Genomic DNA, 22479 nt, shown 5'->3' on the forward strand with positions numbered 1-22479 from the left:
GATTTGTTCTAGCTCCGTAAAAAATGCCATTGGTAATTTGATAGGGATTGCATTGAATCTGTAGATTGCTTTGGGTAGTATACTCATTTTCACAATGTTGATTCTTCCAATCCAAGAACATGGTATATCTCTCCATCTGTTGGTATCATCTTTAATTTCTTTCATCAGTGTCTTATAGTTTTCTGCATACAGGTCTTTTGTCTCCCTAGGTAGGTTTATTCCTAGGTATTTTATTCTTTTTGTTGCAATGGTAAATGGGAGTGTTTCCATAATTTCTCTTTCAGATTTTTCATCATTAGGGTTTTTTGTTTATGTTTTTTTAATTACTCTGTGTGACTGGTTAGATATTCCTGTGGCTTTCATTAAGTTTTATTATGTTTTTATTTAACATACGTCAGTAACACTTCAAAATTTTAAATAGGTTTACATTGTAATGTTTCCTAATTTACACAAATTCTAAACAATAACTTTCAGATTTAGGTCATTTACTTTAATGTTTTTGTATTCTTTGTACTCTTAAGGTCATATTAGACACAAAGTGGAGGAAGCTGTTATTAATGAAGAAGCAATTTTGAACCTCATGGAAAACAGTCAGACTTTTCAGCCTTTGACCCAAAGACTGAGTGAGTCACCAGCTTTCTGTAAGTAACAATTGTGCCATAAATTTTCAGTGTCTTATATCAACAAAAGTGCGTATGTCAGGCAGTATTTTTTTCTTTGATTTGAAGAGGTTAATATTGCATGTTTGATAAATTCTTGCTCAGTATAAAAATGAAATCTTGAATTATAAGATGTAGTAGCTTCCTTTTTGTTTTCTGCACAGCTTTTTCTGAAAAATAGTTGTGAAAGAAAATAATTCTTTTTTTTTTTTTTTTTTTTTAACTTGACTTTGTTTGGAAGAGAACCATATTGCTTTAAGGGGAAATATGCTTATTTTGAATTAAAATTCTCCAAAGTTAAGAACATTAATAAAATACTATAATTGATTCTTTCTTGGTAAGTATCAGGAACTTCCCTGGACAATTCCTTTCGAGCTGTTAATTTTTGACTAGCATGTAGAACATGACAGTTATTTCTGAGTATCTTTGCATCTCCATAAATGCATTTTCATTAATATGATAAACCATTTGCTAGATATCATTTCAATAATTTAGTCTAAATTACTGGCATTTTTCAGAAATTTATTTAAATTTTCTTTGCAAAAAGTGAGATATCATTGAACTTCATGCCTCTTGCTTTGCTTGGTATAGTGATTTTATGTTTCTTGCTCACTTTCTGTTTTTCCATTCTTACTGTATCAAATGAGGTATAGCATCAAATGTTATCCTACCTCTCTACAGTGTCCTCTCTCTGTTATTTACATTTTCATTTGAGTGGAAGATTAATTGAATGACTAGGGACAGTACCAAAATTATTGTACACAGTCATATTTCAAGAACATTTTCTATGGAGGTAGGTAGCTCTTTTCTTTTTTAAATGAATGACATGACATACGTAGAAAGAAATGATCCAAAGACCACATTTAAAAATTAATTTGAAGTTTATAATCTAAAATGTTTTATTTCTCTGAGTAAATAAATATGTATATACCTAAATTATATTTTAGTTATAAAAAAACAAAGAAATTGAAAAAGAGAGACATATCCTTATTTCATTATATTAGGCAAATATAATGTATCACCAGCTGATATAATTCCACCTTGCATAAGGTTACAAAGAATGCAGTCTCAGTGTTAGAGATCTGAGAGTCAAGTATCTATACATTATTTGCCAATATTAACCATTTTTAAAGTATGAGGCAGGAAAAATTAACTGCAATGCTAGGTTTAAGAAATGGATTTTTGCCAAAATGGCTCTTATAAGCAAATATCTTCAATTTTGCCTTACAGTTGGTAGCCTTACAGTTGGTAGCATGATTGAACCAGTTTCTTTCATGTCAACAAAGAAAACCTGGAACTTAATTGTTTAGTAAATGGGGAATCTATGATCTCATTTTACAGAGAAAAAGGTTGTGTACTAGATTAGAACAAACCTCCATCTTTATGATCTTTTTAAAAAAAATAATAGCTTTTATTGGGATATAATTCACATATTGTAAAACTCACCTTCTAACATGTACAGTTCAGTGGTTTTTAGCATTTCAGGTATTTATGCAACCATTTCCACTATCTAATTCCAGGACATTTTTATCACCCTAAAAAGAAACCCAATACCCATTTGTAGTCACTTCCCATTTTTCCCTCCTCTCAGCCTCTGGCAACCTCTAATCTATTTTCTCTTTTGCTGGATTTACTTATTTTGGGCATTTCATATAAACAGAATCATATAACCTTTTGTTTCTGTATTTCACTTAGCATAATGTTTTCAAGATTCATTCATGTTGAGGTATATATCAGTATTGCATTCCTTTTTACTATTGAATATTGTTGCATCATATGGATATATACCATATTTCATTTTTCCATCTTTCTGTTGATGGATATTTGTGTTGATTCCACTTTTTTGGCCATTGGGGTAATGCTGCTATGATTATTCATGTATAGGTTTTCGTGTGGACATATGTTTTCACTTCTCTTGGATACATACCTACCTAGGAATGGAATTACTGCCTTATTTGGTAACGCTGTGTTTAACATTTTGAGGAACTGCCAAACTTTTTTTCCCGAAAACAACTGCACCATTGTACAATTCGACCAGCAGTGTTTGAGGGCTCCAATTTCTTCTCATCCTTGTCAACACTTGTTATTATCTGTCTTTGATGTTAGCAACCCTACTGCATATGATGGTGATATTTCAGTGGTGGTCTTCAAGGTTTTTAAGTAATGTTATTAATCACTTTTAAAACTCTCTCGTGTTTTTCAACTACAGGTTTTGACTGTCCTGTGAGCTAAATACAGCTTAAGAGAGGGATAAGTTGTTCACATTATCATTTTTAAGGCACTTTCTTAGCATTAATTCATATATTTATTATATATTTTATACTTAGTTTGATCAGTTGTGATTATATTTGGTTTAGTGCTCCTCAACCTTGCTTGTGCAGTAAGAGATTGGGCAGCTTGTTAACATGCAAATTCCTGGGCCCTACCTCAGAAATTCTAATTCATTAGGTGTGAGATGGTGTCTGGGAATTTTCTTTTTAAGGACACAAAATCATTTCTAATGCAGGTGGTCCAAAGATTACACTTTAATGGAAGAACTGCATCAATACATAAATCTTTGTACCAGCTGTATCCTTTCAGCATGTGCCAGCATCTGTGATTCTTGTTGTTGTTTTATATATAATTGATCTGAATTATTGAATTATTCAGAAAATTTAAGTTGTTTGTTGGTGATGCTTCACTTGTTTTATAGTGGACAGTAGTCCTGATGAGGCTCTGGTACATCTTCTTGCTGGTTTGGAAAATGACGGATATCAGGGGGGAAGAAATAGGATGCCATCATCATGTCGTTCCTTTGGAAACAGTAAAAATCCTCAAAATAGTGATGATGAAGAAAATGAACCACAGATTGAAAAAGAAGAAATGGAGCTTAGTTTAGTAATGTCTCAGAGATGGGACAGCAATATTGAAGAACATTGTGCCAAAAAGAGGTAACTTTTTAGTTATTTCAGTTGCTTTAATAACTTCCTTTGGTCATTATCATTGTTCTTTAATCAGAAATTATTTCTTACTATTATTCATAATAAAAAATACCTAATAAACTAAATTGACTTCTTTGAAATCTCTTTTAAATAGTGTGTAAACTTTATATTCCAAGCAAAATAAAATTTTGGTACATTTAAAAAGATTAAACCTAACTTTATTTTTTTCCATTATTAACAAGATATAATTGATATACACCACTGTATGAATTTTCGATGTACAGCGTAAAGGTTTGATTTACAATATATTATGAAATGATTACCACAACAGATTTAGTTAACATCCATCATCTCATATAATTACAATAAAAAGAAATGGGGGAAATTTTTTGTCTCCTTGTAATGAGAACTTTCATATATATCATACATACAGCATATATGTACATATGTATTATACAGCAGTGGTAACTATCGTCACCGTGTTGTACATTATATCCCTAGTACTTATTTGTCTTATAACAAAGTTTGTGTCTTTTGACTACCTTGCTCCAATTTGTGCTCTCCTCATAAACCTAACTTAGAAATCATCTGTCTGTATATACAGTAGTAATATGTGGGTCATAAATGGGGCAAAATAGAAGTGCCTCCTTATCTCAGAACTTGAGGAAAAAAGAATGCCCTTTGAGAGTTAAACTCTTATGGGTTGGAGCAACAAATATAGAGTCAGCTTGAAGACAAGGAATGGCTTCTATGTCTGATTAGATCGAAGGAGTTAAATATTAATGAATGAATGAATGTCAGAAGCAGTCACTGATACTCTGTTCCATTTCTCAAAGAAAATGAGTAAGATGGCAGTGTGGTTTTCTTTTTGTTCTTTTTTTTTTCCCTTCTTTTTACATTTTAAACTTTTTTTTAAAGTATAGTTAATTTACAATGTTGTGTTAGTTTCAGGTGTATAGCAAAGTGATTTGGTTTTTTATATATATATTCTTTTTCAGATTCTTTTCCATTATAGATTATTACAAGATATTGAATATAGTTCCCTGTGCTATACAGTAGGCCCTTATTGTTTATCTGTTTTACATAAAGTAGTATGTATATGTTAATCCCAAATTCCTAATTTATCTCCCCTCCCCCCCACTGTCCCCTTTGGTAACCATAAGTTTGTTTTCTGTGTCTGTGAGTCTTTCTGCTTTGTAAATAAATTCATTCGTATCATATTTTTTAAAATATTTATTTATTTATTTTGGCTGTGCTGAGTCTTAGTTGCGGCACACAGGATCTTTGTTGTGGCATGCAGGATCTTTAGTTGCGGCATGCAGGGTCTTAGTTGTGGCATGCAGACTTCTTAGTTACGGCATGCGGGATCTAGCTCCCTGACCAGGGATCAAACCCGGGCCCCCTGCATTTGGAGTGTGGCGTCTTACCCACTGGACCACCAGGGAAGTCCCCATTTGTATCATATTTTAGATTCCACATGTAAGTGATATTATATGATATTTGTCTTCCTCTGTCTGACTTAGTTCCCTTAATATGATAAGCTCTTGGTCCATCCATGCTGCTGCAAATGGCATTATTTCATTCTTTTTTATGGCTGAGTAATATTCATATATATATATACACACGTGTGTGTGTGTATATATATCCATATATATATATATATATATATATATATATATATATCCCACATCTTCTTTCTCGATTCATCTGTCGATTGACACTTAGGTGGCTTCCATGTCTTGGCTATTCTGAATAGTGCTGCTGTGAACATCGGGGTGCATGTATCTTTTTGAAGTAGAGTTTTCTCCAGATATATGTCCAGGAGTGGGATTGCATAATCATATAGTAGCTCTATTTTTAGCATTTTAAACCACCTCCATACTGTTCTCCATAGTGGCTGCACCAATCTGCATTCCCACCAACAGTGTAGGAGGGTTCCTTTTTCTCCACACCCTCTTCAGCATTTGTTATTTGTAGACTTTTTAATGATGGAAGTTCTGACTGCTGTGAAGTGATACCTCATTGTAGTTTCAATTTGGATTTCTCTAACAATTAGTGATATTGAGCATCTTTTCATGTGCCTGTTGGCCATCTGTATGTCTTCTTTGGAGAAATGTCTGTTTAGGTCTTCTGCCAGTTGTTTGATTGGATTGTTTGTTTTTTTAAAATTTCTTTTAAAGTGTTTATTCCTTTTATTTTATTTTAAATTTATTTATTTATGGCTGCGTTGGGTCTTCGTTGCTGCCTGTGGGCTTTCTGTAGTTGCGGTGAGTGAGGGCTACTGTTTGTTGTGGTGCATAGGCTTCTCATTACGGTGGCTTTTCTTGTTGCAGAACATGGGCTCTAGGCGCGCAGGCTTCAGTAGTTGTGGCTCGTGGGCTCTTGAGTGCAGGCTCAGTAGTTGTGGCTCGCGGGCTCTAGAGTGCAGGCTCAGTAGTTGTGGCGTGGGCTTAGTTGCTCCATGGCATGTGGGATATTCCTGGACCAGGGCTCAAACCTGTGTCCCCTGCATTGGCCGGCGGATTCTTAACCCACTGCACCACCAGGGAAGCCTTGGTTTTTTTTTTTTATATTAAGCTGCATGAGCTGTTTGTATATTTTGGAAATTAAGCCCTTGTTGGTCACATCATTTGCAAATATTTTCTCCCATTCCATAGGTTGTCTTTTCATTTTGTTTGTGTTTTCCTTTGCTGTGCAAAAGCTTTTAAGTTTAGTTAGGTCCCATTTGTTTATTTTTGATTTTATTTCCATTAATCTAGGAGATGGATCCAAAAAAATGTTGCTGCAATTTATGTCAAAGACTGTTCTGTCTATGTTTTCCTCTAGGAGTTTTATAGTATCCAGTCTCACATTCAGGTCTTTGATCCATTTTGAGTTTATTTTTGTAAATGGTGTAGAGAATGTCCTAATTTCATTCTTTTGCATGTAGCTGTCCAGTTTTCCCAGCACCACTTGTTGAAGAGACTGTCTTTTCTCTGTTGTATATTCTTGCCTCCTGTGTTGTAGATTAATTGACCTTAAGTGCATGAGTTTATTTCTGGACTTTCTGTCCAGTTCCATTGATCTGTGTGTGTGTTTTTGTGCCAGTACCATACTGTTTTGATTACTGTAGTTTTGTAGTATACTCTGAAGTCAGGGAGCCTGATTCCTCCAGCTCTGTTCTTCCTTCTCAAGATTGTTTGGTTATTTGGGGTCCTTTGTGTTTCCGTACAAATTTTAAAATTTTTTGTTCCAGTTCTGTGAAAAATGTTACTGGTAATTTGGTAGGGATTGTATTGAATCTGTAGATTGCTTTGGGTAGTATGGTCATTTTTAACAACATTGATTCTGTCAATCCAAGAACACAGTGTATTTTTCCAGCTGTTTGTGTCATCTTCAATTTCTTCATCAGCATCATAGTTTTTGGAGTATAGGTCTTTTGCCTCCTTAGGTAGGTTTATTCCTAGGTATTTTATTCTTTTTGCTGTGATGGTAAATGGAGTTGTTTCTTTAATTTCTCTTCCTGATCTTTTTTTTTTAATATAAATTTATTTATTTTATTTATTTATTTTTGGGTCTTTTTTGCTGTGAGTGGGCTTTCTCTAGTTGTGGCAAGTGGGGGCTACTCTTTGTTGCATTGTGCAGGCTTCTCATTGCGGTGGCTTCTCTTGTTATGCAGACTCTAGGCATGCGGGCTTCAGTAGTTGTGGCTCACGGGCTCTAGAGCACAGGCTCAGTAGTTGTGGTGCATGGGCTTAGTTGCTCCGCAGCATGTGGGATCTTCCCAGCCCAGGGATCAAACCCGTGTCCCCTGCATTGGCAGGCGGATTCTTAACCACTGCGCCACCAGGGAAGTCCTCTCTTTCTGATCTTTCATTGTAAGCGTATAGAAATGCAACAGATTTCTGGTATTAATTTTGTATCCTGCAACTTTACCAAATTCATTGTTGAGCTCTAGTAGTTTTTTGGTGGCGTCTTTTGCATTTTCTATGTATAGCATCATGTCATCTGCAAACAGTGACAGTTTTACTTCTTTCCAATTTGAATCCCTTTTATTTTTTTTTCTCTGATTGCTGTGGCTGGGACTTCCAAAACTATGTTGAATACAAGTGGCAAGAGTGAGTATCCTAGTCTTGTTCCTGATCTTAGAGGAAATGCTTTCAGCTTTTAACCATTTAGTATGATGTTAGGTGTGGGTTTGTAATATATGGCCTTTATTTTGTTGAGATGTGTTCCCTCTATGCCAACTTTCTGGAGAGTTTTTATCATAAATGGATGTTGAATTTTATCAAAAGCTTTTTCTGCATCTATTGAGATGATCATATGATTTTTATTCTTCAGTTGGTTGATGTGTTGTATTACATTGATTGATTTGCATGTATTGAAAATTCCTTGCATCCCTGGGGTAAATCCCACTTGATCATGGTGTATGGTATTTAATGTATTGTTGGAGTCAGCTTGCAAGTATTTTATTGAGGATTTTTGCACCTATGTTCATCAGTAATATTGGCCTGTAATTTTCTTTTTATGTGATATCTTTGTCTGGTTTTTGTATCAGGGTGATGGTGGCCTCATAGAACGAGTGTGAAAGCATTCCTTCCTCTGCAGTTTTTTGGAGTAGTTTCAGAAGGGTAGGTGTTAACTCTTCTCTAAATGTTAGGTAGAATTCACCAGTGAAGCCATCTGGTCCTGGACTTTTGTTTCTTGGGAGTTTTTAAATTACTGACTCAATTTCAATACTGGTAATTGGTCTGCTCATATTTTCTATTTCCATTTCTTTTTTTTTTCTTTTTTAATATTTATTTATTTATTTTGCTGCGTCAGGTCTTAGTTGCAGCATGCGGGATCTAGTTCCATGACCAGGGATTGAACCTGGGCCCCCTGCATTGGGAGCGTGGAGTCCCAGCCACTGGACCACCAGGGAAGTCCTTCCATTTCTTTTAAGTTGTCCATTTTATTGGCGTGTAGTTCCTTGTAGTAGTCTCTTATGATCCTTTGTATTTCTTTGGTGTCAGTTGTACCTTCTCCTTTTTCATTTCTGATTTTATTGATTTGGGCCCTGTCCCTTTTTCTCTTGATGAATCTGGCTAAAGGTTTATCGATTTTGTTTATCTTTTCAGAGAACCAGCTTCTTAGTTTCATTGATCTTTTGTATTTTTTTTTTTAGTCTCTATTTCCTTTATTTCTGCTCTGATCTTTATGATTTCTTTCCCTCTACTAACTTTGGGTTTTGTTTGTTCTTTCTCTAGTTACTTTAGGTGTAAGATTAGGTTGTTTATTTGAGATTTTTCTTGTTTCCTGGGGTAAGCTTGTATCGTTATTGTTATAAACTTCCCTCTTAGAACTGCTTTTGCTGCATCCCATATGTTTTGGATCGTAGTATTTTCATTTGACTCTAGATATTTTTAGATTTCCTCTTTGACTTATTCAGTGATTCATTAGTTGTTTAGTAACATATTGTTTAGCCTCTGTATGTTTGTGGTTTTTGCAGTTTTTTTCTTGTAGTTGATTTCTAGCCTCATAGTGTTGTGGTTGGGAAAGATGCTTGATATGATTTCAGTTTTCTCAGATTTACTGAGGCTTGCTTTGTGGCCCAGTATGTGATATATCCTTGAAAATGTTCTCTGTGCACTTGAGAAGAATGTGTATTCTGTTGCTTTTGGATGGAGTGCCCTATATATATCAATTTAGTCCATCTGGTCTAATATGTCATTTAAGGCCTGTGTTTCCTTACTGGTTTTCTGTCTGGATGATCTGTCCATTGATGAAAGTGGGGTGTTAAAGTCCCCCACTATTATTCTGTTACTGTCAATTTCTCCTTTTATGCCTGTTAACATTTTGAGGTGCTCTTATGTTGGGTGCATATATATATTTGCAATTGTTGTGTCTTCTTGGATTGATCCTTTGATCATTATGTAGTGTCCTTCTTTGTCTCTTATAACATCTTTATTTTAAAGTCTATTTTGTCTGATGTAAGTCTTGCGACTCTGGCTTTCTTTTGATTTCCATTTGTGTGGAATACCTTTTTCCATACCCTCACTTTCAGTCTGTATGTGTCTCTGGATCTGAAGTGAGTCTCTTGTAGGCATCATATATACAGGTCCTGTTTTTGTATCCATTCTGTCAGTCTGTGTCTTTTGGTTAGAGCATTTAGTCTGTTTTCATTTAAGGTATTCATTGATATATGTTCTTATTGCCATTTTGTTAATTGTTTTGGATTTGTTTTTGTAGGTCTTTTTTTCCTCTTTCTTTTGTTCTCCTGTGATTTGATGACTGTCTTTAGTGTTACGTTTGGATTCCTTTTTCTTTTTTGTGTATATATTATAGATTTTTTGTTTTGGGGTTACCATGAGGTTTTTGTATAGCAGTCTATATACATACGTGCTTATTTTGAGTTGCTGAGCTCTTAATTTCAAATGCATTTTAGATACATTCTATTTGTACTCTCCTCCTGTCGTGATTACTATTTTTGATATTATATTTTACATATAATTGTTTTATGTATATCTTAACTGCTTATTGTGGATACAGATGATTTTACTACTTTTGTCTTTTAAACTCCCTACTAGCTTTGTGTATGGATGATTTCCTACCTTTATTGTATGTTTGCCATTACCAGTGAGCTTTTCCATTTTGTCATTTTCTTTTTTCCAGTTGTGGCCTTTTCTGCCTAGAGAAGTTCCTTTAGCATTTGTTGTAAAGCTGGTTTGGTGGTGCTGAGTTCTTCTGGCTTTTGCTTGTCTATAAAGCTTTTGATTTCTCCATCAAATCAAGGAACTTTGCTGGGTAGAGTATTCTTGGGTGTAGGTTTTTCTCTTTCATCACGTTTAAGTATATTGTGCCACTCCATCTGGCCTGCAGAGTTTCTGCTGAAAAATCAGCTGATAGCCTTATGGGAATACCCTTGTATGTTATTTGTTGCTTTTCCCTTGTTGTTTTTAATATTCTCTCTTTATCTTTAATTTTTGTCAATTTGATTTCTGTGTATCTCAGTGTGTTCCTTCTTAGGTTAATCCTCTATGGGACTGTCTTTGCTTCCTGGACTTGGGTGACTTTCCCAAGTTAGGGAAGTTTTCAGCTATTATCTCTTCAAATATTTTCTCATGCTCTTGCTCTCTGTCTTCTCCTTCTGGACCCTTGTAATGCAGAAGTTAGCACTCTTGATGTTGTCCTAGAGGTCTCTTAAACTGTCCTCATGTCTTTTTTTTTTCTTCTTTTTTCTTTTTTCTGTTCAGCAGCAGTGATTTCCAGTACTTTGTCTTCCAGTTCAGTGATCCATTTTTCTTCCTCATTTAGTCCACTGTTGATTCCTTCTTTTGTTTTTTTCTTTTCATTTATTATATTCTTCAGTTCTGTTTGATTGTTCTTTATATTTTCTAATTCTTTTTTAAAAACTTCTGATTTCTCATTATCTGCATCCATTTTTCTCCTGAGTTCTTTGATCATCTTTACAATCATTACTCTGAACTCTTCCTCAGGTAGATTGCCTATCTTCACATCACTTAGTTCTTCTTCTGGGGTTTTATCTTTTTCCTTCATGTGAAACATATTCCTCTGTCTTCTCATTTTGTCTAAATTGCTGTTTGTATTTTTATGTATGTGGTAGGTTAGTTATGTTTCTCGACCTTGGAGAAGTGGCCCATTGTAGGAGATGTTGTATGCGTCCCAGCAGTGCACTCCCCTCTCATCACTCAAGGGCCCAAGTCCAGGTGGTCCCAGGGTAGCGTCTAGTCTGCATTTGCGGACTTGGTCTTGCTTGAAGTGTTCTTGCTTCTGGTGTCTGCCCCCTGGTGTGTGAGGCTGGTCTAGAGGCTTGTACAGGCTTCCTGTTGGGAAGGGCCAGTGCCTGCCCACTGGTGGTTGGAGCTGGGTCTTGACCCTCTGGTGGGCAGGGCTGTGTTTAGCAGCTCGTCTAGAGGTGGCTGTGGGCTCAGGAAGTCCTTATGCAGCCTGTCTGCTGATGGATGGGGCTATGTCCCCACCCAGTTTGTTGTTCGGCCTGAGGCGTCCCAGCACTGGAACCTAAAGGCTGTTGGGTGGGCCTAGGTCTTGGTGCCAAGATGTCAACCTCCAGGAGAGTTCACACAGATGAATGCTCCCCGATATGTCTGCCACCAGTGCCTGTGTCCCCAGGGTGAGCCACAGCCACCCCCTGCTTCCCCAGGAGACCCTCCCAGACCAGCAGGTAGGTCTGGCCCAGGCTCCTATCAAATTACTGTTTTTGCTCTTGGTCCCAGTGTGTGTGAGATTTTGTGTGCACTGTTTAAGACTGAAGTCTCTATTTCCCCCAATCCTGCAGAGTTTCTGCAATCAAGCCCTGCTGGCCTTCAAAACCAAATGCTCTGGTGGCTCCTGTTTCCAATTGCAGACCTCTGGGCTGGGGGAGCTGACATGGTGCTCAAACCTCTCACTCTAATATAATTATTCTCCAGTTTGTGGGTCCCCCACCCAAGGGGTATGGAATTTGATTATACTGCAAGTCTGCCACTCATACCCAACTCATTGTGGTTCCTTCTTTATGTCTTTAGTTGTAGAAGATCTTTTCTGGTGGCTTCCTGTCTTTTTCATCAATGATTGTTCTGCAGTTAGTTGTGATTTTGGTATGCTCATGAGAGGAGGTGAGCTTAGTGTCCTTCTACTCTGCCATCTTGGCCACTCTCCTTGGCAGTGTGTTTTTCTAAATCAGTTTCTTGTGAGGTTGATTGGTTTGAGTCTGCCCCTGAGCTGTATGCTCTGTGTGTGGAAAAAGCTGGGCCTCTGAGCTTAAAACACTGAGTGTGCCTCTACTTCAAACTTGTGTAGGCAGTACTAAAACTTCTAAAGTCTGTTTTTGAAAGATGAATGAGATTAACCTATATATCATATTTACGCACATATGTATTACATATATACATATATAGTATTATAAATTTATATGTAATGTAGCTCTAGTTTCTCAACATTATCTAATATAAAAAAATAAAATTTCTGATACCATCTCCTGTTATCTGAGTATATATCAGAACCCTCTCTTCTATATTTTCACAGTATGCTCCTACAAAGAATTCCATTTTTATTCTGTGAGTAGGAAATTCCAAACCTGTGAAATAATTATTTCATACTTCCTTCCCAGTTTCACATACTTGGTTCCCTTTGCTGTCACAGTGTTAAATCGGTCAAAGACTCAGCTCCTTGACCTTTGAAGACCTAATTTTACCCGAGCCAGACAGAATCAATGTTCTATTTCCTGATAGATTTGACCCTCAACAGTGTCATAAAAGTGCCTTTTGCTGATATTTCCTAATCTGTTAAAAAAAAGGGGGGGTGAAAGACATACAATTTCTTGTAGCTATTCTATAAATTTTTTTGTCAATTTTTTTCTGTATAAACTTTATAAATCTTTTAATGAAATATCCTGTTCAGAAATGCCTCAACCACATCAACATCTTTTGGAGCATAAGCAATCCTAAATGATAATAGGCAGTGGTATAAAATGGCTTTGTTCTTGTGTCTCTGGTTCTTATTTCTGTAATGACACCACTTTGCCTTCAACTTCTGGAAGTTTGTAACTTCAGTGTCATATTTAATTTGCTCTCCTTTACACCTCTAGTTGTTGTTAAGCCTATCTAGTTTAAGCCTTCATTATTATTTATCTGGAATACTATGAAATCACTTTTTAACTGGTCTGCTTGCTTCTAGTTCTGCTCCCCTATAATAGGGGTGATACTTACGATTATTAAATAAACACTTTGTGGGCACTTAGAGAAGCAGAGACTATCAAGACCTTTCATGAGTGCAAGTCGTGCTCTACTGCCTTTATATCCATTTTAAATATGGTTACTTAGAGAAATGTAATAATCATATTGAGTCTTAATTTCAGCCAGATATTAAACAAAGTCTTACATAGCATCCTTGTGGATAAGGAGTATACATGGTAATAGTGACTGATTAGGTGGGTTCACAGAGAACTTGCATGATTTTGTATTCAAAAACCACTTAAATGCTGCTGTGTGCCAAGTTTCATGCTAGATTGAATTCAGATTGTCAGAAACATTGGAGATTGGTAATTCATTGAATGACAAAATATAGATTCAAAAATATCTTGAAACTAAAAAGATGATGCCTAATAAAGTGTAGAGTCATAGGTTTTATGTTCAATCAGTCAGCTTCACAAATATAGACTAGATAGACCTACGATTCATTCTGGGCTTAACAATTTCTGTGGGAAGGTCATAAATTTTACTTTATTAAGAGCACAATAAATCTGTAGTGTTGTATGGTTGCCAAAATAGTGAATTTAATTATTGTCTACCAGCTGTACCTGGGGTAACATTTATTATTCTGACAGATTTTGGATTTTATTAGTAAAATAATTATAGTATTTATCTGATGTATTTAAATCTTGCTGTAATAAATAGGATTGCTTCTTTAATATTTTAGCTAAATTTGTTGACTGATATTTTTATTTGATCATGTGGCATTTCATGATGCATTTTCCTTACTTCCATTTGTTTTTCTTTTTCTTCATCTTTCATTGTTTTATTTTGATATTGTCCATTTGATTTTTACCTTCAACCTATTATTAGCATTTCTTCTACGGTTTCTTAGATTATACCTGGTTTAGCTATTTATACTTTCATGCCCATATTAAGTAGATACACATTCAAATATGTAACATTCTTATAAAATCACCATCTCCTTGTTCCCAGTGGTGCCAACATGTTTAAAATAATAGACCTGGTTGATCCCATGATTAATTAATGCTTGTGTGTTCATTGACTGGACCAATTCTGTGAAAACCACCCCCAGGTTAACCTTGAAAAAACAATCCTGAACATTTTATAAATGTATGTTAAAGAGAGATTGAATAATAGAAGTATATTGTCTAGAAAAGGAGTCATTTAATTCTATTGATACTTGTACATTTAATATTATATTCCTCCTGAGTACCATATTTTAAGAATACTGAAAAAGGAAAGGAAAGGGAAAGAAGAGGAAGAAAACTAGAAGGATTTGTTAACGCTGTCACTTTTAAAGAACAGTAGAAAGAATAGATAATGTTTGGTCTAATTAAAGAGGAATTATGGAACAAATGATAATGCCTTCAAATATTTTAAAGGTTATCATGTGGAACATGGCATAGACCTGCTACATATGGCTACACAGGACAAAGGCAGGAATGAAAGATTTTTGTGTAATATAGGAAGAAAATTACTAACAATTAGAGCCATTAATAACAGAAAAGATTACCCTGTGAGACAGCAAGCCCTTTATACTGAGAATATAAAAGTGGAGATTGTAGGGTCTGTTAAAGATAAGATTTTTGCATTGGGTAGAAAGCTAGACTAGGTGACCTCTAATAACTCTTTCATCTCTTAAGAGTGATTTTAGGACAAATTGTGATTTGGGGAAGGCTTAATGGAAAAACTATTCCATGTATAATAAAGCAATATTTTCAAATTTTCAGGACAAGTGAAAGAAAAAATTAAGGTATGGATAGAAAGTAAGTTTGCCCATCCAGATAGAAGGGAAAGTATCAAGCTAGGATCTAGTGAAAAATTTAAATCAATATGAGATGAAACTTAAGGAGAGTATCCATCTGGGTTTCACAGTCCATCTGCATTCCTCAGCAACCCTACTTTATAGCCACTGCTGGGATTGACTCAACACCTGTACTGCTTCCTTTCCTGTTTCTGATCCCTTTTATTTTCTCTTTCAGCCTGGACCTGAATACCCACTTGCCTACCTTTTTGTTTATTTTTTCCAATTAATAATGTAGTGATTGTGTATTTATGGAGACTTCTTAAAATATGCTAGGATGCCACCTTTTTAGAAATTACCGGGTTCTCACCCAAGCTGTTATGTGTATATCTAATGATAAGCCGAGGGGGAGAATATAAGGAAGAACATAATTAGATATGGTAATCCAGGATATTGTGGAGCTATGAATACAGGAATGATGGTGTCTTCTAGCTCACATGAAATGGATTATAAAGTCTATTTACAATAACTTTTGGTAGGGCATGATACCAAAGCAAAGTAAATCTGCTTTTCTTTTTAAAGTTATAATTTTCAGATCCTGTTTATTCAGTTTTACTATTATAGGATCAAATTAGGCAAATTGAGTCGGACGTGCTTTTTTCTAATGCTCATACTCACTGGTGAATCTTAATATTCTCTAGATCACTGTGCAGAAATACCCATAGAAGCTCAACAGAAGAAGATGATTCATCTTCAGAAGAAGAAATGGAATGGAGTAATAACAGTTTGCTTCTAGCCAATCTTTCTATACCTCAGTTAGATGGAACTGCAGATGAAAATAGTGGTAAGTAAAGTACTCTACTGTGAGTATTTCATTATTTAGGGGCAGAAAATATATTTGATTTTGAAAAATATAATCACACTCTCTGCATAGTTGGCTAAGTGAGGCTATGACAATACTGTTAGATTTTGTCCTTCTGCAGGATGATTTCTTTTGAGAGAATGTAGATATATGATTTTTTCTCATTTCTAAGAGTATAGCATTTATTAATCACTGATTTAGAGCTTTATAAACTTTAATCAGTTTATCATCATAACATTTAAGTAGCATAGGAAACTATAAGAAAAATGCTCAGCTTATTTGAAGTGATAATGCAAGGACATGTTATTTTATGGAAAATTTTGAAGGTGACAGTATTTTTCCCCTTATTCTCCCAAAAGGCATGAATATTGATATCATCTATTTCTGATCAAAGAAATATGTGTTTAAAATAATGACTACTAATCAAATGTAACTGACTCTTGATTATTTAGATTGTGGTATTATCCTAATGATAGGAATGATCTTTTTGTTGAGATAACTGTTTTAAACATACGAATTTAATTTCATATAATTTCTTTCATGGTGATAGTATCATGGTATGGGAAAATATTTTAAAAATTAAGAGTGGAAGTGAAGTAAATTCTTTTTTCCCCCATTTCAGACAATCCACTGAACAATGAAAATTCTAGAACCCACTCTTCTGTGATTGCAACAAGCAAGCTATCAGTAAAACCTTCCATCTTTCACAAAGATGCTGCTACATTAGAACCCCCATCTTCCGCTAAGATTACCTTTCAGTGTAAACACACAAGTGCCCTTTCTTCCCATGTTTTGAACAAGGAAGATTTAATTGAAGACCTTTCACAGCCAAACAACCTAGAGAAAAGTCTAGATCATTCAGTTGCTTCTTTTACAAATGAAAGCACTTACTCTGTGAAATACCCTGGGTCTTTAAGCAGTACTGTCCATTCAGAAAACTCTCATAAAGAGAGTAGTAAGAAAGATGTCCTCCCAGTATCTTCCTGTGAAAGTAGTATTTTTGATTATGAAGAAGATATTCCATCTGTTACAAGACAAGTACCAAGTAGAAAGTACACAAACATTAGAAAAATTGATAAGGATGCCCCTTTTATACATATGAACCGTCACACTAACGAAAATACATTGGGCAAAAATTCTTTCAACTTTTCTGACTTAAATCATTCAAAAAGTAAATTATCCTCTGAAGGAAATGAAAAAGGAAACAGCACAGCTCTGAATAGTTTATTCCCTTCATCATTAACTGAAAATTGTGAATTGCTATCATGCTCAGGGGAGAATAGAACTATGGTGCATTCTCTTGATAGCATTGCTGATGAAAGTGGACTAAATAAACTTAAAATTAGATATGAAGAATTTCAAGAACATAAAACAGAAAAACCAAGCCTCAGCCAGCAAGCAGCACATTATATGTTTTTTCCCAGTGTTGTTCTTTCTAATTGTCTCAGCAGGCCACAAAAACTCTCTCCTGTCACATATAAACTACATCCTGGCAGTAAACAGTCCCGGTTAAAAATGAATAAAAAGAAGCTTGTAGGTCATCGAGAGAATTCTGCCGGAACTACTGAGACTGGATCCTCAAAAGATAATTGTATACAAAATAATCCTTGTAATAGTAATTCTGAGAAGGATAACGTATTGGCCAGTGATTTAATTAAGGCCACCCGTGGAGCTTTTGAAAATAAAACATCTACAGACAGTTTTGTAGACTGTCACTTTGGAGAAGGAGCCTTAGAAACTGAGCAGTCCTTTGGATTGTATGGAAATAAATACACACTTAGAGCCAAACGCAAGGTAAATTATGAGAATGAAGATAGTGAGTCAAGTTTTATAACACACAACTCAAAAATTAGCCTACCTCATCCCATGGAAATTGGTGAAAGTTTAGGTGGAACTCTCAAATCTCGAAAACGCAGAAAAATGTCTAAAAAGCTGCCCCCTGTCATCATAAAGTATATTATCATTAATAGATTTAGAGGGAGGAAAAATATGCTTGTAAAGCTAGGAAAAATAGACTCTAAAGAAAAACAAGTAATATTAACAGAGGAAAAAATGGAACTGTATAAAAAGCTTGCACCTTTGAAGGATTTTTGGCCAAAAGTTCCTGACTCCCCTGCAACCAAATATCCTATTTATCCACTAACACCAAAGAAAAGCCACAGAAGAAAATCAAAACATAAGTCTGCTAAGAAAAAAACTGGTAAGCAACAAAGGACAAATAGTGAAAATATTAAAAGAACTTTGTCTTTCAGGAAAAAACGGTCACATGCTATTCTTTCTCCTCCCTCACCATCTTATAATGCTGAAACCGAAGACTGTGACTTAAATTATAGTGATGTTATGTCTAAACTAGGTTTTCTTTCTGAGAGAAGCACAAGTCCCATAAACTCTTCTCCGCCTCGCTGCTGGTCTCCCACAGATCCAAGAGCTGAAGAAATTATGGCTGCTGCCAATAAAGAAGCAATGCTTTTTAAGGGTCCTAATGCATATAATAGCAAGACTGTTAATTCCCGTATAGGAAAAAATAGTCGAGCAAGAACGCAGGTTAAGAAATCAAAAACAAAGCTTGTTAATCCCTCTGTAGTTACTAAGAAAAGGAACAAACGAAATCAGACAAATAAACTAGTAGATGATGGAAAAAAGAAACCAAGAGCAAAACAGAAACAAAAAGCAAATGAGAAAACTACACCAAGAAAGCACATAACACTAAAAGATGAAAAACTAAAATCTCAAGCTGGTGCTGAAGTTAAGTTTGCGCTGAAACATCAGAATGTGTCTGAGACCTCAAATAGTTCTGGAGGCTCTCAACTACTTTTTAAACAGAAAGATGTGTCACTAATGGGCTCTGCTATAGATCATCCCCTTTCTGCTCCTCTCCCCACTGGAATTCATGCACAACAGAATTTATCTGGCTGCTTTTCTTCTTTCCTAGAAAGCAAGAAGCCTGTAGATTTGCAAGCATTCCCCAGTCCACAGGATGATTTGCATTCATCAGTTGTTTGTAGTTCTTTGGGACCTGGAATCTCAAAAATTAATGTTCAGCGGTCTCATAATCAAAATGCTATGTTTACTCTAAAAGAATCAACTTTGATTCAAAAAAATATATTTGACCTTTCAAACCATTTGTCTCAGGTAGCACAGAATACACAGATGTCTTCTGGTATCATGTCTCCAAAGATAGAAGAGAATGCAAATGTACAAAAAAACTATTTGTCGTCTCTTGGAAAGTTAAATGAATATCGTAATTCCATAGAATCAAAGCCAGACCAGACGTATGCCCCTAATTTTTTGCATTGCAAAGACAGTCAGCAGCAGATTGTGTGCATGGCAGAACAATCAAAGCACAGTGAAATTTGTTCTCCAGGAAAAGCAGCTTCAGAGGAAAGTCAGATGCCTAATAATTGCTTTGTAACTTCCTTGAGAAGCCCAATCAAACAAATAACATGGGAGCAAAAACAAAGGGGCTTTATTTTAGATATGTCAAATTTTAAACCTGAAAGGGTAAAGCAAAGGTCATTGTCAGAAGCAATTTCACAAACCAAAGCACTTTCTCAGTGTAGAAATCGAAATGTGTCAACACCTTCAACATTTGGTGAAGGACAGTCTGGACTGGCAGTTCTAAAAGAATTGTTACAGAAAAGACAGCAGAAAGCACAGAATGCAAATAGTATGCAAGACCCATTACCTAATAAACAGCAGCCAAACAAAACTATCTCTCGTTCCCTTGAGCATAACAAATCAATTAAACGAACACGATCAGTAACATCTCCAAGAAAACCTCGAACTCCCAGAAGTACAAAACCTAAAGAAAAAATTCCCAAACTTCTTAAAGTAGACTCTCTAAATTTACCAACCTCTGGCCAGTTGGATAACTCCCTATCGGATGATAGTCCCATCTTTTTTTCAGATCCAGGATTTGAAAGTTGTTATTCACTTGAAGATAGCTTGTCTCCTGAACATAATTATAATTTTGATATTAATACAATAGGTCAGACTGGATTTTGTAGCTTTTATTCTGGAAGTCAGTTTGTCCCAGCTGATCAGAATTTGCCTCAAAAGTTCCTAAGTGATGCAGTTCAGGATCTTTTCCCAGGACAAACTGTAGAAAAAACTGAATTTTTAAGTCATGATAACCAGAAGTGTGATGAAGACAAACATCATGCCTCAGATTCAACCTCATGGATTAGATCTGGTACTCTAAGTCCTGAATTATTTGAGAAATCATCCATAGATAGCAATGAGAATCATCGCCACAATCAATGGAAAAATACCTTTCATCCTCTAACAACTCGGCCTAATTCAATAATGGAGTCTTTCTGTGTCCAGCAGTCAGAGGACTGTCTAAATGAAAAATCTAGATTGAATAGGAGTTCAGTAAGCAAAGAAGTGTTTCTTAGCCTCTCACAGCCAGGCAATTCAGACTGGATTCAAAGTCATACCAGAAAAGAAATGGGACAGTCTCTTGATGCAGTCAATACCTCTTTTACTACAATACTATCCTCCCCTGACGGTGAACTTGTAGATGCAGCCTCTGAAGATTTAGAATTGTATGTTTCAAGAAACAATGATATGTTGACACCAACTCCTGATAGTTCACCAAGGTCTACCAGCTCTCCCTCACAATCTAAAAATGGCAGTTTCACCCCTCGAACTGCTCACATTCTGAAACCACTTATGTCCCCACCAAGTAGGGAAGAAATTATGGCAACTTTGTTGGATCATGACCTTTCAGAAACTATTTATCAGGAACCATTTTGCAGTAATCCTTCTGATGTACCAGAAAAGCCCAGGTAATCAGAATTATTTTTTCCCCTTGGGTCACTCTGAATAATTATAATGTATGTAACAACATTTGGTACCTGACTACTACTTTTTTGGCTGTGATACTGTATTTGTAAGTATATCATTGTGAAAACAATTTATAATTATGGACATATTAAGAAAATCCACAAACTAGCTGGACGGTTGCACCTAGAGAAATTTATTTAAGTTGATCAGTGTTGGTCTTGGATCTACTATTATTTTGCACTGCGTCAACATTAAGGATTAGAGGCTCACTGTGACATGATGCCAAATTAAGGATGTCATAATACTTAATACATAATACTTATAAGAGTATTATAATTATCATTTTAAAGATAGTATTTATTTCTAAAATGGTAAACTTTCATAATTTTAAAAACTTCATTTTTTAAGTGTTTGAAAATAAGCATACATATGTTTTAAATACTCTTATGATATATCTCTAAATGAAGATTATTTTAAGTTGTTTCTATTACATACCACTCTCTTTTCATGTTGCCAACATCTTCAATCATATTGTTACTATTGTTAGTTTGTATAGTTATTAGGGGTGCAATATGGATTTTGGTTCCCCTAATCTCTTCTTTCTTTCAAGAATCTTTTCAGAGAAGTGGTAAACAGAGAGACAGATGCGCGTGCGTGCGCGCGCGCACACGCACACACACACACACACACACACACACAGCCAATAGCAAAATCTGAAGGAATCACAGCACTGGCCTATTTGTAAACCAGTAGTTAAGTAGGTATCCTGTCCTGCCTGCTTCATCAAGATAGAACATATCTGATAAGAGTTAAGTTGGGGAACATGGCTTAATCCAGGAAGTTTAAGTGATGGCTTTTGGTCCTGCCCCTGTGTCTTTCATCCCTTTTCCTAATCAGTTGCAGAGAGAGGCAATTCATTTCACACATCCAGTCAGAAGCAGAGAAGAATGGCTAGGACTGCTGAGGCAGACCCTGCTTAGTCTAAATGATGGAAAGAGATATGAAGTGCCAACTAAGGCAAGAGGCCACCCTGCATGTATGCACTGACCTTGAGCACCACAATGCTCCTGACCCTAGTGAAAGAGACAGTGAGTGCTGGGCTTTTTACCCGAAGATTAGCAATAATTTCTGCAGGAGTCCATTTAAGAAAGGGGTGAGAAAAAGTCATCAGAAATATAGAGTTGAAGAAGTTCTCTCCTCTAAGCACTTGAAGTGAAGGGCAGAAAATCCCTCCCCCTACCTTACCCCCGCACTTCCTAAAACACAGTTTTGCTGTTCTGTTTTGCCCAGTACCCACATGTGGCCTTTTAACATGAATGGAACTCTTTATTTTTATTTCACTGCCAGAATATATGAATGTATAATCCTTAGACATTAGTTTCCATTATTTTGGAGGCTTTGACTTTACCAGTAGTGATTATGGTATATTTTTTCATTGATCTATATTTTCTTCCTCAGCCTTACACATCTTTTTAATTCCCAGTTAATTAATCATGTGCTAGTCATTTACTCTGTGTTGCTGCTAGTTGTTGTCCAACTTTGACACTTGTTCTGCGGCTGAAATAAAAGGATGATAGTCATGATATTTGAAAAACAATTTTTTTTTAATTAAAAACTGTGTATTCACTGTAGAAAATTTAGGAAGTATAAAAGAAGTAAAAATTGCACCATTTCTCTACCTAGTAACAACCACTATTAATATTTTAATGTGTTTTCTTACTTTTTTAAAGTATAGCTTTTATTTTGTTTTATGAAATGTTCTTACTGTAGTCACAATATTGCATTGAAATTGATTCACTTACCATTATAA

General features: G+C 35.5%; 1 protein-coding gene across 8 annotated transcripts in view; it reads left to right on the plus strand.

The window, feature by feature from the left end:
* Positions 1 to 22479, plus strand: part of REV3L (REV3 like, DNA directed polymerase zeta catalytic subunit) — a 190537-nt gene that overhangs the window by 94411 nt on the left and 73647 nt on the right. For all 8 annotated transcript variants that reach the window (XR_014248190.1, XM_082404696.1, XM_082404701.1 and 5 more), the window contains 4 exons: positions 522 to 641; positions 3352 to 3589; positions 15721 to 15863; positions 16504 to 20671. Coding sequence is in view for 7 of the 8 variants with exons in the window: in XM_082404696.1 (XP_082260822.1) it covers positions 522 to 641; positions 3352 to 3589; positions 15721 to 15863; positions 16504 to 20671 (4669 nt within the window). In the remaining variant the exon portion in view is untranslated. The remainder of the gene's footprint in view (positions 1 to 521; positions 642 to 3351; positions 3590 to 15720; positions 15864 to 16503; positions 20672 to 22479) is intronic.

The sequence above is a fragment of the Balaenoptera borealis genome (genome assembly GCF_965194805.1).
Source record: "Balaenoptera borealis genome assembly, chromosome: 9".
In the NCBI taxonomy this organism is placed as follows: domain Eukaryota; kingdom Metazoa; phylum Chordata; class Mammalia; order Artiodactyla; family Balaenopteridae; genus Balaenoptera; species Balaenoptera borealis.